This window comes from Engystomops pustulosus, chromosome 6 (genome assembly GCF_040894005.1).
Source record: "Engystomops pustulosus chromosome 6, aEngPut4.maternal, whole genome shotgun sequence".
NCBI lineage: Eukaryota > Metazoa > Chordata > Amphibia > Anura > Leptodactylidae > Engystomops > Engystomops pustulosus.
The window spans coordinates 31681544-31698007 of NC_092416.1; the positions used below are offsets into that span (position 1 = coordinate 31681544).

General features: G+C 43.8%; 1 protein-coding gene across 2 annotated transcripts in view; it reads right to left on the reverse strand.

Moving 5' to 3' along the window:
• The window catches only part of LOC140134826 (sacsin-like), a 35873-nt gene that overhangs the window by 14501 nt on the left and 4908 nt on the right, over positions 1-16464 (reverse strand). For both annotated transcript variants that reach the window (XM_072155494.1, XM_072155493.1), the window contains exons 2-6: positions 9252-9329; positions 8576-8614; positions 6589-6671; positions 2670-2781; positions 1380-1526 (exon numbers count right to left, since the gene is read on the reverse strand). In XM_072155494.1, coding sequence (XP_072011595.1) covers positions 1380-1526; positions 2670-2781; positions 6589-6671; positions 8576-8579 — 346 coding nt within the window. In that variant the 5' untranslated portion in view covers positions 8580-8614; positions 9252-9329. The remainder of the gene's footprint in view (positions 1-1379; positions 1527-2669; positions 2782-6588; positions 6672-8575; positions 8615-9251; positions 9330-16464) is intronic.

Consider the following 16464-nt stretch of genomic DNA (forward strand, 5'->3'; position numbering starts at 1 on the left):
AGCTACAGTGACACACTCCAGCTGGTGATTGGCTGAGCAGGGGGCAGGAAGTAGACAGTAGCAGAAGAACCAGTTATCATCAGGAGCGCCAGCAAATATTGCAACTTTCAAAAATTTTACAAAATATTTCCCTATCAGATATAGGAAGCAGAGTTATGTTTATACTGCTATACCGTATAGCAGTGAATGTAGTTGCTTAGGGGCGTAACTACAGTAGTAGCAGCCATAGCAGTTGCTATGGGGCCTGGGGTGTCAAGGAGCCCGGCCACCTTACCTGCCACACTAAAGAATGGAGGAGGCGCACTGTTATATACAGTACATATTATGCTGTACAATCTGCAGCATAATATGTATATAACAGTGCACATCTTCCACAGTACACAGCCGAGGCAGGTGCTGAATGGCAGGACTGGAATCTCTCATCTATTCTTCCTAATGTAGACTTCTCCCTTGTGGTCAACAGCTACTGGGCCCTGGGATAAGAAGGCTTCCCGACAGGGATTATATACATATGTGCATAATTGAATGGATCAGTAAATACGAAGTGTATATGTGGTATACATGTGATGTGTATATGCTTTATATGTGGTGTAAATGTGATGTGTATATGCTGCATGTATGTGTATATGTTATAAGGTGTATAATACTTTTTGTGTTTATATGAGGTGTGTATATATATGGTGTATTTATACTGTATACACTCCATGTGTAATAATATGATGTATACTGTATATACTATGTATGTGTGTATTTGATGTGTATATACTGTATGTATAAATGTATAAATACGTACAGGCAGTCCCCGGGTTACATACAAGATAGGGTCTGTAGGTTTGTTCTTAAGTTGAATGTGTATGTAAGTCGGAACTGTATATTTTATCATTGTAATCCCAGCCAGAACGTTTTTGGTCTCTGTGACAATCGGATTTTAAAAATGTTGGATTGTCATAAGAAGCAGGATTAACACTAAAGCTTCATTACAGACACCTGTGATAACTGTTACAGCTGATCATTGTAGCATAGGACTAAAGTACAATAAATTACCAATATCCAGAGGTCCCTTTGTAACTAGGGGTCGTATGTAAGTCGAGTGTTCTTAAGTAGGGGACCGCCTGTAATGATATGTCTATGTATGTAAGAGTGTATACATGTGCCTGTATAAGTGAAGAACTGTATGTGTGTGTCTATATGTGTGTATGACTGTATAAATATGTATATATATTTTCGAAAGGGGAAAAGGGCCCCATGCAGAAGTCAGCTTTGGGGCACAGTATCTCCTACTTATGCCCCTGCCTTTGCTGGACTGAACATGTTGCCACTGTATTTACAGCAAAAAAATCTAAAAGCAAACATTTTTTGGGAAATGAGTTCAGACTAACCTGTCATGTGATATACAGAGTTGAAGCCCAGTCCAAACCTTCCAACAGTATTCGGGTCTTTGCGTTTAATGCTATTTCCCGGTCTCTGGATTCCTTCCCAATCACGGTCACTAAAAATCTCATTATTGTACACCAGTAGAGATTGCCCTGGAACAAAAACAGTGACTTCAATTCTTGCCCAGAGAATATTTTCAGAGGAGAACCTACAGGGTCGGCTCCTGGCTTCAGTAGGCCCCTGGGCGACAGAGCCTTAATATGCCTCTTTGCAGTGAACTCATATGGCGGCATTAAACATTCAGAAACTAAAACAGTCTCCTGTTCCATAAAATATTCCAGCCCCTTCATGGTTATTTTATTATAAAATCCCCTTCACTAGACACAGCCCCCTTCGCCCCCATGGATTCTTTATGTACAGCCGTATGAGGGCCCCTCCAGCAGCTCTGGGCCCTGAAAGAAGCAGAGCTCTGTGATATGTAGGTTAATATGATACGGAGAAGAGAAAATCCTGACAGGACTCCTAGGAGAGACAGTAAGTGTCTTGATAACTCCACCCACTGGACTCCTAGGAGGGACTGTAAGAGTCCGGATAACTCCACCCACAGGACTCCTAGTAAAGACAAAAGAGTTGTCCAAGCTATACTTACTCATCCTGCCACAGCTTCCAGAGATGAGCGCTCATCCTCCCCACAGGGAATTGCTGATAATAGCTGAGCCAATCATAGGCCTCACTATTCTTATGTCATAAACCTCTGAGGCCAATGGCAGTGGAGGAGACATGTTGTAGATTATTTTGTAATTTTCCTGCACCCAGGGCCGTATTAAAGGAGGGGCTCATGGGGCTCAAGCCCTGGGGCCCCCACCAATTTCACTTTTTAAGGGGCCCCCACCAGTTTCCGACAGTCAGGGGCTCAGCTCAGCTGACTCACTGACCATCTCTGTGTGCAATGCGCAGCGGCTCGTGACCGCCTGCAACCCACATAAGGGGTCTAGGATGACAGCTGTGTCATTGAGACACAGCTGCCTTCGCTGGGAGAGATCGCAGAGATCGTCATTTTCTGCAGGGGACTGGTGGCTGTATACTACAGGGGGCTGGTGGCTGTATACTACAGGGGGCTGGTGGCTGTATACTACAGGGGGCTGGAAGGCTCCTCCATATACCTCCAAAAACATTGTTGGAAGGGCCCCCACCAGTTTGCGCCCAACCCTTAATCCAGCCCTGCCTGCACCTATCATAATATTTGGACCACAAGAGCTTGGAGTTCTCCTTGAAGATTTTTTATCATAAAATACCTTGGATGACATGCTGCTCATCGGCATAGAGAGTATCTGTCCTGTGTTCCCTTTCATCATAGACAAAGGTGACTTCTGTCGCTTTCGCGTCGTCAGCATTTTGTATCAGCTCCTGGACAATAGAGAAGATTACAAAATGTTATTCACACGCAAAACAGAAGTAAAACTGATTGGTGATGGAAAAAAAAGGTAAAAATTTAGTGGGATCATACTTGGATAAAATTTTGGCCATGGCCTAGATTTGTTAACTTTAAAGGGTACCTTTCTGCAGAATTTGACCCCTACCTGCAAGTTGTGAAGAAGGTTAACATCTTCAATTTTTTATATCGCGGTCCAATGTGCTGGTCAAAGTCAACTTGAAATTAGACATAAAATGGTAGTAAAAAGTCAAGGAGAAGGAGATTTCAGCACTAAAGTCAAGCTGTCCGTACCTCAGAACGCCCCCCCCTCCTGGCGTGATTGACATCATGCTGAAGACTTCAAGAGAGCTGGTTTATGTTGTTCATGGATGCAGGGATAGTCTGAGGTGAGGAGAGCTTGACTTCAGTTCTGAACTGTCTCTCTTTCTCCTTGACTTTATACAACCAAAATACGTTTTACTTCAAACATGATTTTCTGCCACCACACTGGGCCTTGAAAGAAACCTGATCTGGATGTTGTTAAGCTGCTTGACAATATACTGGTAGTGGTTCATTAGGAAAGTTTCTGCTGACAAGTTCCTTTTAACAATAAAATGTCATAAACTTCAATTCATAATAAAAAAAAAAACTGTATCACAATTCGCTTCATATAATTAATTCTACCTTTAACTTAATTAATTTAACCCCTTCGGGACTCAAATTTTCAAGTCTGCCCTGTGGGTATTAATTAAAAATTATCTTTTTTCGGAATGTTTTTTGGAGTTGTTTTTTTTAGGTGTTCACTGTGCGGATCAAATAATGATTTCGTTTTATTATGCAGATTGTTACGGACGCAGCGATACCAAATATGTGGGGGTTTTGTGTATTTCATTCAATTTTACTGAATAAAAACTAATTTGGAGAAAATCTTGTTCATTTTAGCATCACAATCTTATCATATGATGGTGAGGGCTTAATTTTTGCGCAAAGAGTTGTTCTTTTTAGTGGTTTTATTTTAGAGTGCGCAACTTTTTTTTATCACTTTTTAGAGAATTTTTTTTTAAAAAAGGTATTAATTAAAAATTATCTTTTTTCGGAACATTATTTGCGCCCCCCGCCCCCCCAGCGTTTCCGTGCAGGTCCAGTAACGATTAGTTTTTATTATACAGATTGTTATAGACACGGCAATACCAAATATGTGGGATTTTTTGTGTTTTTTATACTTTATTAAGTGTTTTTACGGGAAAGTGACATTTTAGGGGCTTTTATTTTTATTTCTTATTTATTCTAATGTTTAACCGGTTCGCGACCGCCCGCCGTGTATTCACGGCGGCGGTCGCGTTCCGATGCATGGAGAGGGCTCGCGGGCCGAGCCCTTTCCATAACCGGTAAGTCTCTGCTGCATATTGCAGCAAAGGCTTACCGGTAACACCCGCGATCGGTGACGGTTTTCTTGCTGATCGCCGCTGTAGCTTCGGGTAGTAGCTTCGGGTCACGAAGCTCACGAAGACCCGAAGCTCACGAAGACCCGAAGCTACTTCGGGTTAACCCATTCATTACAATGTGCTATCAGCACATTGTAATGTATGAGGAGTAAAATCCCCATATACTGCCATACTGTAGTTAAAGTACCCTAGGGAGTCTGAAAAATAGTAAAAAAATAAAATAAAAATAAAAAAATTATAATAAAAAAACCTAAAAATTCAAATCACCCCCCTTTCCCTAGAACTGATATAAATATAAATAAACAGTAAAAATCATAAACACATTAGGTATCGCCGCGTCCATAAATGCCTGATCTATCAAAATATAATAACGGTTTTTCACTGCGTTTAACACCGCAACGGAAAATCGCGTCCAAAGTCAAAACTGGCACTTTTTTGCCATTTAAAAAAAATTTTTAAATTCTATAAAAAGTGATCAAAAGGTCGTACAGTCCTAAAAATAATATCATTGAAAATATCATCAAAAGTCGCAAAAGATGACACCACCCTCAACTCCATACAACGAAGTATGGAAAAGTTATAAGCACAAGAAGACGGCAAAATAAAAAAAAAAATTTTTGTTCATGAGGTTTTAATTTTTGTAAATGTATGAAAACATTATAAAACCTATACAAATTTGGTATCCCTGTAATCGTACTGACCCAAAGAATAAATTAGATCCGTCATTTGTGGCGTGAAGTGAAAGCCGTAATATCCAAGCCCACAAGAATACGACACAAATGCGCTTTTTCACCATTTTCACTGCATTTGGAATTTTTTTCCCGCTTCCCAGTACATGGCATGGAATATTCAATGCAATCACTATGAAGTGCAATTTGTTACGCAAAAAATGAGCCATCACATAGCTTTTTACGTGTAAAAATAAAAAAGTTATAGATTTTTGAAGGTGGGGAGTGAAAAATGGAAATGAAAAAACGGGAAAGGGCCCGGTCCTTAACCGGTTAAACTTTGAAGTTCAAGTTTGTAGAAGTAAAACACTAAACAGAGATGCTCTGATCGCTGGTTCAAGTCCAAAACACTGCTCTACAATACTAATTGTAGAGCAGTGTAATCTGTCTGGCATGCAGACAGTTTACAGTCAGACCCGGACGGGGTCTGACTGCCAAGAACATCGGGCAGCCCCGGGGCACTTGGTAGACCTCAGGGCTGCCCAGAAGTGGATCGGATCCCCCGTTAAGCAGCACAGGGGTTTCGATCCAAAGGGGGAAGACTTTTCTTTTACACGCCGCGTCATGCTTGATTCCGATCGCAGGTGTTAGAGCGCGTTGTCAGCTGTAATATACAGCTGACAGCCACTGCTTCTGATGGTCGGTGCCAAAAGCGGGACGTTATAGAACATCCCTGTGCAGGAAGCATCTTCCCGCAGCGACGTACTATAACGTCCTGGTGCGCGTAGGGGTTAACAAACAAGGCTATGACAATATACATTAAAAGAAAATACAAAGAACTTCCTCTGAGGTAAGACAAAAACCTTACTGCACACCCCGTATGTATTCTCGTCACCCATCACATGTGACAGGGGCTTCCTTCAGTTAACAGCTGTTATCCCTGGTGATAGAAACCCATTGGTTATACCACCTGACCAACCAGCTATTGTTTCCCCAATTATTATCGCCGCCACGCCACTCCCCCCTCCGCATGGAGGGGGCTTAGAGTGGGGCAGCCGTTGGCGGAGTGGGCGGGCACAGTGCGTTTCTGTGCACTTTTTTAAAACTTTTGTTCGCAGGTCTTTATGCAAAACTATGCCAAGTCAGACCTGGCGTACCTTTGCCCAGCTTATGCCTCTTGATGTATCCAGTGGGACAGGGGGGGGACCTGGCCTTTATCATATGCCACCACTTGGGCCCCGGTGTATGATAAATTCTCCCCCCTCCCCACACACGCATTTCTCAGGGGAAAATTGTTCCCGCCAAAACAACAAATCCTTAACCCATGGGATGACTATAATACCATGAGGATCCCTCCATATAGACCGGGCGCCTTACATTACTGTGGCCTAGTACTCTAGGCTCCCTCCAAAGTGAAATGGCTGTCCAAGGTTACTACAGATATAGCTCCCATGCACTTCAATGAGAGCTGAACCTGCAATAAACCTATGGTAAATTACCACTACATACAGAGGGAGCTGTCTGCTTCTGGCTCAGCCCTGTCTGTAGCTGCGTCACAATGACCGCAATCATTAGCCAATATCTGGAGGTCACCTTAAACCCCTATCAACCATAAATTACCTACCCAATTGTGGCGCAAACCTTCACTTAAAACATAAAAAAACATTTTTTAAAAATCTGATCATACTTTCAGTATTTGTCCTCCATCTGGGTATTTTCTCAAAATATTCTGGAGCTGGATGAGGAATGGAGGAGCCCTCTGAAAGAAATCTGCAAAAGAAAAAAAATGCCTAAATATTTTAAGATATCATACCATGGTATCACATAAGCAGAATTCCAAAAATATAAATATGACGTGGATGAGGTTCAATGTGGACAAATGTAAGGTTATGCATCTGGGGGCTAATAATCCACATGCAACAAATGTCCTTGGGGGAGTAAATCTGGAGGAGTGTCGCGTTGAGAAGGACCTAAACTGCATCACAAAATTATTTTGTCTATTGATAATGTGTACACAAAAAAAAAAGTTTTTTAATGACAAAAGTTAATTTGGGTCGCCATATCTTACTTTTGAGAGCACAAAAAAAATTGGAAAATAAAAGTTAAGCTCTGATGGGTTTCCTTGGGCAGCTAGAACAGTTTTACCTTAGACATGTCTGATAAAGCACCCAAGTGGACTGTCTCCATATGGAGAAAACAGGGTTTAATCATCAACAACATCGACAGGGATTTTTTACTGTGAGATCTGTGGAAAAGCCTGCCTCAGGCGCTGGTCACAGCAGGGACAGCAGAGAGCTTCAAGAAGGGTCTAGATGTCTTTATAAACATTAATGGTTATGTGATAATATACAAAATTGTTTGACTTAAATAAAATTCTCATCCAATCCCTTCCCTTCCATGGTCGAACCTTATGGAAAGGTGTCTTTTTTTTCAACCGTATAAAGTATGTAACTACTATAGAACTGGCCACAACTCACTTCTATCGAAAAATAAAGTTAAAAAATTCCAAATGCATGAAATTGTAGAAAAACCCCATTTGCGCCAATTTCTTGTGGACACAAATTTTAAGGCTTTCACTGAATGCTCCAAATGACAATGCTTCTTTATTCCTTGGGTCGGTACAATCACAGGGATACCACCTTTATATAGGTTTTATTATGTTTTCTCACAAATTCTTACTTTTTGTACAATTTTTTGCACTTTGCCATATGACATCAATAACTTTTTCATACTTTGGCGTATGGAGCTGGGTGAGGTGTCATTTTTTGCAGGATGTGATGAGGTTTTCATTGACACGTATGGAGCAGAACGGTCATGCGCGGCCGTCTGTTTCAGCGATGAGGGGTCCTACTGAGGTAACTGGGACCCCATCAGATCCCCTTGTTTTCGTGATCTGTGGGGGTCTCATCTCTGAAACCCCCACTGATCAGCAAGTTAGGCCCTATCCACAGAATAGGGTCTAACTTTGATCCGTGGGAAAAACCTCTTTAACCCCTCAAAAATCCCTAACTTTTTCATTTTTCTGTGTACAGAGCTGTGTGAGGGCTTGGAGGTCACCGCCGTCAATATCCGTTTTTATATTTTGATAGATCGGGCATTTTGGGATGTGGTGATACCTAATGTGTCTGTGATTTTTACTGTTTTACTGTTCTATTTTATATCAGTTTTAGGGAAAGGGGGTGATTTGAACTTTTAATATTTTATTAATTTTTTTTCTTTTTTCTTTCTTTTTTTTTTACTATTTCTTAGACCATCTAGGGTACATTAACCTACCATATACTGCAATGCAACTGTATCACAGTATATGGCATTTCTGCTCACTATACATTACAATGAGCCACTGGCTCATTGTAATGAATAAGCAGAAACCATGTAGCCTCCGGTCAAACGAGGCTACCATGGCAACCGATCGCTGCCCCCGATGACGCCCATGCACCACCATGCTTTCAGTGCCGCTGGCGACTTTGCTGGCGGCATACAAAAGGTTAACGCTCGTGATCGGTGCAAGCACCGACCGAGGGTGATTGCTGCGATATGCAGGAAAGCCCATCTCTATATGAAGAAGGCTCAGCCCGTGAGCCCTCTTCATACACCCTTCATAGCTCCGGAGCATGAAGGGGTTAATAAAGGAGATAATTTAGCAAAATAATGTAAATGAAAACTTATATGCTTACCCATATTAGCGGTAGAGTTCTGCTAGGATGTCTTTAAGGCTGTAAGAGAAGAAATCGCCATGTTTTTAAAAAAGATTTGCATATGTGTATATGGGGTGGGTCTGTAAGAGAAACCGACAGGAAAAATATCACGTGCTACTTCATCATCTGGTTCAACTTGTAGATTTCCAAAGCCAGCCTTAAAATTCCCCCCCCCCCGACCGGCATTTCAGGTCTCAGGCATTTCCCCCTCCCAAAGTGGTGTCTTTTTTTTTTTTTTCTAAAGGACCTTGTGTAAAAAAAAATACAAAGTCTGAATAGACATAATGGGGCTCCGTGGTCACATTTCAATCGGGTTTTCTGACTTTAGAAGGGGATTGTGTCGCTCGCGATCGTATTTTGGCGCAATCGCGCCAGCTTTCATGGGACAGAAAACAGGGGGCTTGCTGTCAGACGATCCGACGGATTCGGACAAACCGCGGGATTTGACTTAAAAATTGTGTCGCAATCCAAGCACTTACATGCACCCGGAAGAAGAAGGTGAACCCCGGCGGGCCTGAATCGTGTCGGAGTCCATGATCGTCGGACAATGCACAGGGGGGGATACAGGACAGCAGAGGAACAAAAACAGCCCCGAAGACTGGTGCACCCCTCCGTTCTGCCGAGTACATTAGGGGTTCTCATATCATCCACCTACCCTTCAGTTACACTTCAGTTCCAGCTCACACATGGAATTTCACTTCATATTTTTCCACAGTTAAAGATTTTCAACATTCTGAAAAAAGAAAAAAAGTAAAATTATAAGTAAAATCTAAGGTTGTGTAAGTCCCATGAGGGTGCATTCACACATGGGGTTTTTGGATACATGTTACTATACGTTTGGCTGGTTTGAAAGCAATTTTCTTTATTGCTCAAATTGTAAGCTGCTTACACTTCCAGCAATGAAGAAAACCGCTTTCAACATATGGCAACATGCGATGCATTTAAAAATGCATTCAAAAACACAGCGTGTGAAAGCACCTCTACCCTACATTCTCCACTTCCCCAGATTTCCAGGCCAGCAGCATGACATGTGAAAATGGGATGGACCCTCACTTTATTTTAAAACAACTTATACAAGAGAAAAAAAAAAAACACGATGTCTGGAAAAAATACACAACCACATAACTTAATGGGTCAAAATGGCCACAGCTTTATGTAAATCCCTGGAATAAAACAGTGACTCCACCTGTTTCTATATAACAGTGATGGCAAACCTTTTAGAGACCAAGTGCCCAAACTACAACCAAGACCCGCTTATTTATCGCAAAGTGCCAACACAGAAATAGCTCTGTGCACAGCAAGTCCTGGGCTGTCTGGGACTGCAGGAAGATACCTGGAGTCACCTCTGGTGATGGCCTGGGTGCTCACAGAAAGGGCTCTGAGTGCCATAGGTTAGCCATCACTGCTATATAAGGTGCAGACCACTGGCAAACAACAGTGGAGTAGCCCCGGTATAAAACCATCACACAACCCTTACATATATCTTGCTTTCCCGGGGAATACCCTTACACAGTGGCGTAACAATAGCAGGGGCACGCAGGTCTATTCGCCTTGCCAGCGCACACTGATGACGTCATCATTGGCGCTACCGCCGTGTCATACAGTGTGCGAGGGTAAGGTGCACGGGTGGATGCGCATCTGCCTGCACTGCTGCAAGGCCGCGGTCACACGATCCGCTAGGCGTCCGTTCATAACGCGACGCTAGCGCACAGGGGGTGGTCCTCGGCCCGAACGCACATGCGTTAACAGGGAAACGCATGCGATCGGCTTATCAATCGCATGCGTTTCCCTGTTAACGCATGTGCGGTCGGGCCGAGGACCGCCCCCTGTGCGCTAGCGTCGCGTTATGAACGGACGCCTAGCGGATCGTGTGACCGCGGCCCAAGAAAGAAGAGGAAGCCGTGGGAGCGCTGGGAGAAGCATGTACAGAGTTGATTGTTTTTGTTTCATTAAGGGGGCCCCGATGACATTTCTTAAGGGGGTATTCCCATGAAGTCAAATTTCTTATATGTACTCAGGAGAACAAAATAACACATTCTCATAATAAAAATACAGGCGGTCCCCTACTTAAGGACACCCGACTTACAGACAACCCATAGTTACAGACGGACCCCTCTTCCCATTGTGACCTCTGGTGAAGCTCTCTGGATGTTACTATAGTCCCAGACTGCAGTAATCAGCTGTAAGGTGTCGGTAATGAAGCTTTATGGATAATCCTTGGTCCAATTATTGCAAAAATTTTGAAACTACAATTGTCACTGGGACAAAAGAAAAAAAAATTGTCTAGAACTTCAATTATAAAATATACAGTTTCGACTTACATACAAATTCAACTTAAGAACAAACCTCCAGACCCTATCTTGTATGTAACCCGGGGACTGCCTGTATATCATTTTACAGATATAAGTCCACAGGGCCGGATTAAGGTTGGTGGGGGCCCCTGGGCGCAAAATATGGTGGAGGCCCCCATTGAATGTAGTCCAGACAGGGAACAGCTCCCCCAGCAATCACTGTATACAGCTCCCCCAGCAATCACTATATACAGCTCCCCCAGCAATCACTGTATACAGCTCCCCCAGCAATCACTGTATACAGCTCCCCCAGCAATCACTGTATACAGCTCCCCCAGCAATCACTATATACAGCTCCCCCAGCAATCACTATATACAGCTCCCCCAGCAATCACTGTATATAGCTCCCCCAGCAATCACTGTATACAGCTCCCTCAGCAATCACTGTATACAGCTCCCCCAGTAATCACTGTATACAGCTCCCCCAGCAATCACTGTATACAGCTCCCCCAGCAATCACTGTATACAGCTCCCCCAGTAATCACTATATACAGCTCCCCCAGTAATCACTATATACAGCCCCCAGTAATCACTATATACAGCTCCCCCAGTAATCACTATATACAGCTCCCCCAGTAATCACTATATACAGCTCCCCCAGCAATCACTATATACACCTCCCCCAGCAATCACTATATACAGCTCCCCAGCAATCACTGTATACAGCCCCCAAGCAATCACTATATACAGGTCCCCCAGCAATCACTATATACAGGTCCCCCAGCAATCACTATATACAGCTCCCCCAGCAATCACTATATACAGCTCCCCCAGCAATCACTATATACAGCTCCCCCAGCAATCACTGTATACAGCCCCCAAGCAATCACTATATACAGCTCCCCCAACAATCACTATATACAGCTCCCCCAGTAATCACTATATACAGCTCCACCAGCAATTACTGTATACAGCTCCACCAGCAATCACTATATATAGCTCCCCAGCAATCACTGTATACAGCTCCCGCAGCAATCACTATATACAGCTCCACCAGCAATCACTATATACAGCTCCACCAGCAATCACTATATACAGCTCCCCCAGCAATCACTATATACAGCTCCCCCAGCAATCACTATATACAGCTCCCCCAGCAACCACTGTATACAGCTCCCCCAGCAATCACTGTATACAGCTCCCCCAGCAATCACTGTATACAGCTCCCCCAGCAATCACTATATACAGCTCCCCCAGCAATCACTGTATACAGCTCCCCCAGCAATCACTATATACAGCTCCCCCAGCAATCACTATATACAGCTCCCCTATAACTATATACACACCCTATAATAACTATATACACACCCCCTATTACTATATACAGTCCCCCTATAACTATATACACATTCATATTATTGCTATATACCCCCCCCCCATAATAACTATATACACATTCATATTATTGCTATATACCCCCCCCCATAATAACTATATACACATTCCTATTTTTGCTATATACCCCCATACTAACTATATACACATTCCTATTATTGCTATATACACCCCCCCATAATAACTATATACACATTCCTATTATTGCTATATACCCCCCATAATAACTATATACACATTCCTATTTTTGCTATATACCCCCCCCCCATACTAACTATATACACATTCCTATTATTGCTATATACGACCCCCCCATAATAACAATATACACATTCCTATTATTGCTATATACCCCCCCCATACTAACTATATACACATTCCTGTTATTGCTATATACCCCCCCCATACTAACTATATACACATTCCTATTATTGCTATATACACCCCCCCCATAATAACTATATACACATTCCTATTATTGCTATATACCCCCCCCCATACTAACTATATACACATTCCTATTATTGCTATATACACCCCCCCCATAATAACTATATACACATTCCTATTATTGCTATATACCCCCCCATACTAACTATATACACATTCATATTATTGCTATATACACCCCCCCCATAATAACTATATACACATTCCTATTATTGCTATATACAACCCCCCCCCCATAATAACTATATACACATTCCTATTATTACTATATACACCCCCCCATAATAACTATATACACATTCCTATTATTGCTATATACCCCCCATACTAACTATATACACATTCCTATTATTGCTATATACACCCCCCCCATAATAACTATATACACATTCCTATTATTGCTATATACCCCCCCCCCCATAATAATTATATACAATCCCCCAATAACAACTATACACATTCCTACATAAAATACTAAAATTGTACTCACCCTCCATAGTTCCCACGATGCGCGCCGTCCTCATCCTCCCTCGCAGTGTCGGGTGGATGTAAACAAAGATGGCGGCGCCCTGCTACAGACGCGCCATGAGTTGTGGCGCGGTGACGTCACACTCCGCGTCGTCACCGAGCGGCAGGGCGCCGCCATCTTTAATTACTTCGATCGTCTATGGCAGAGCAGGGAACTTATTGTTCCCTCGCTCTGCCATAGATTTAAGGCAGACATATCAGCGGCATATGGCCCGCAGCCCGGGAAGCCCGGCAACGAATATACTGTTGGCGATTCGGGCGACCATGCGACCGCCCGAATCGCCCCAATTTGGTGGGGGCCCCTTTAAAGGTGAAGTGGTGGGGGCCCCGGGGCACTCGCCCCGCGAGCCCCCCCTATGATCCGGCTCTGTAAGTCCAACCTGTCTCTATCAGTCCTGCTGTACACAATTTCAGTTGCCCCTAGACACAACCCTGTAACTTTTGAGTTTGCGACGCATCATGCGTGTGAATGCGCCCTCACACATTGCATTTTGGTCTGTGTTCTTATAGCATTTGAAACACATTACAACAACTAAGGAAAGGTGATTTGCCTATTTACATTACTGTTAACATTTGCATTTACAAAACGTACCGTAAACTCGATGTTTTATTAAGAATGAGTTAACATTTGTTTTGTTAACATATGCGTTAACATAGCATTAACAAATGTAAACAGTAATGTAAGAAAGGTGTATTATGGGGCTACTCTACTAACCTTCCAACCTGATGAGGTTTGCCTATAAGAATATAGCAGCATTTAGATGTGCCAAATCTTGGTGCTCTGGATACTTCATAGTAAACAGTAATGTAATTAGGCAAATCACCCCTCCTCAGCTGTTGTAATGTGTTTCAAACGCAATGAAAATGCAGGCCAAAACGCAACGTGTGAACACGCCCTCAGGGATAAACTGCTCCCATATACATATCTGTCTGCACCACTCATGGAGCAGGTGTATAACATAAGAGGAGAAGGACCAAGAGGACTCATCGACTCCCATCATAAAGCAGCCATATCTAGTGCGTGAGGTAAAGGCCGCGGTCACGCGTACCTCTAGGCGTCCGTTCATAACACGCCGCTAGAGCACAGTAGGCGGTCCTCGGCCCAAACGCACATGCATTTCCAGAGAAACGCATGCGATCGGCTTATCGATCGGATGCGTTTCACTGGAAACGCATGTGCATTCGGGCCGAGGACTGCCCCCTGTGCGCTAGCGGCGCGTTATGAACGGACGCTTAGCAGTATGTGTGACCGCGGCCATAATCTTACAGATATCACAGCCATAGCTGCAGGGAATAAGATAGCTGGGAGCTGACTCCTGGGGACACATGGTGGAGGAAACATGGCAGCTTCTTTCATACCTTCAGGCTGGCGCCACATGTAGCGCTTTGTCTGCGATTGCAAACGCAAACAAAGTCGAGCCCACTGGGGCGGGCCTCGGCCCGATCGCATCAGCGTTTCTATGGAAACGCTGATGCGATCGGGCCGAGGCCCGCCCCGGTGGGTGCGACTTTGTCTGCGTTTGCGTTTGCAAGCGCAGACAAAGCGCTACGTGTGGCGCCGGCCTTAGGGTGAAGACACACATGGCGTTTTTATTCCGTTTTTGGGCCGTTTTTAGTTATTGCGTTTTCAGATCGTAAAAAACGCAGGCGTTTTTTAAAGCATGTGTTTTTAACGATCTGAAAAACGCACTAAAAACGGCCCAAAAACGCCACGTGTGTCTTCACCCTTAGGCCGGCGCCACACGTGGCGCTTTGTCTGCTCTTGCAAATGCAAACAAAGTCGCACCCACCGGGGCGGGCCTTGGCCCGATCGCATCGGCGTTTCTATGGAAACGCCTGCGATCGGGAAGGAGCCGCCGATGTTTAGCATTAAATGAACGCAAAACACCGGCGGCTCCTTCCCGATCGCAGGCGTTTCCATAGAAAAGCCGATGCGATCGGGCCGCAGCCCGCCCTGGTGGGTGCGGCTTTGTCTGCGTTTGCGTTTTCAAACGCAGACAAAGCGGTGTGGCACCAGCCTTAACCATGTGCACATTACTGCTCCCCTGTAACATTAACCATTTACATATACAGGGTGTGAGGTTATAAGCGCAGATATCACAGCCATAGCAGCCATGTTTCAGATAGCTGGGAGCAGGTACATGAGGAGACATGGAGACTGTGGTAATTATTAATTCCTGAGGTAAAAATCCTCTCATATATGATGTGGAAGCTGAGGCCACACTAGTACATGATGTGTGAGGTGTATGTGGTGACAGCAGAGTGTCCAGATGGTGGAGGAGACACCCCAGAGCTGCTCTTACCTTCCCTGCAAATCCAGCTTTGCAGGACCTGTGCTCGGGTGCTCATGTTTTTGTGATAAACAGAAAAATTCAAAACAACTCAACTTTCTCATCCTTTTCAATACAGACCAGGGGTGAGGACACACCAAAACCAGGTGTGGATCATGAAAGGAGAGAACTGATAATGAACAGATAGACCTTCTATTTTTTTTAACATTTTTCTAATCCACTCTGGTTTTGGGTGCTGCCACATGTCGCATTCTTGGACCGTTTTAAAGCCTGCGTTTTAAAAACATGCATGCATTTTTGAATATTACCGTGCGTTTGGCTGCTTTGAACCTGTTTATCTTCATTTCAGGTGGAGGCAGCTGGGAAACCGCTGAGGACGCTTTCACACGATGCGTCATGTCACGTTTTTGGATGCGTTTTTGATGCATTCCAAATGCTGCGTTTCCACTGCATCCGCTAAAACGCAGTGTAACCTCAACATGTGATCAAGGCTGAAGCCTTTGGAATGTGTCTAAAAACGCATAAAAAAAGTGATGTAACGCATTGTGTGAAAGCGCCCCCAGGGTGATACCACATGTCACGTTTTTGGATCGTTTTAAAGCATGCGTTTTCAGTCCGTTTATAAAACGCATCCGTTTTTGACAGGTTTGACCAATTATCTTAATTAAAAATGGTCAAAAACAGATGCGTTTTCAAAAAACACATGCGTCCCCTTGAGAAAGACTGGCGGGTTGAAACGCGCCTTGCGGATTTCACACACCAGGTACCTATGGTTGTAGACACCTGGTGCACAGCAACACATGTTGTGCCATCATACACACTTTAACAGCTGCTGCGACTGCAGCAACTAGGTTATCATTACTGTGCACCGGTTGGGCTTATATGGCATACAGAGTGCAATACTATGACAAGC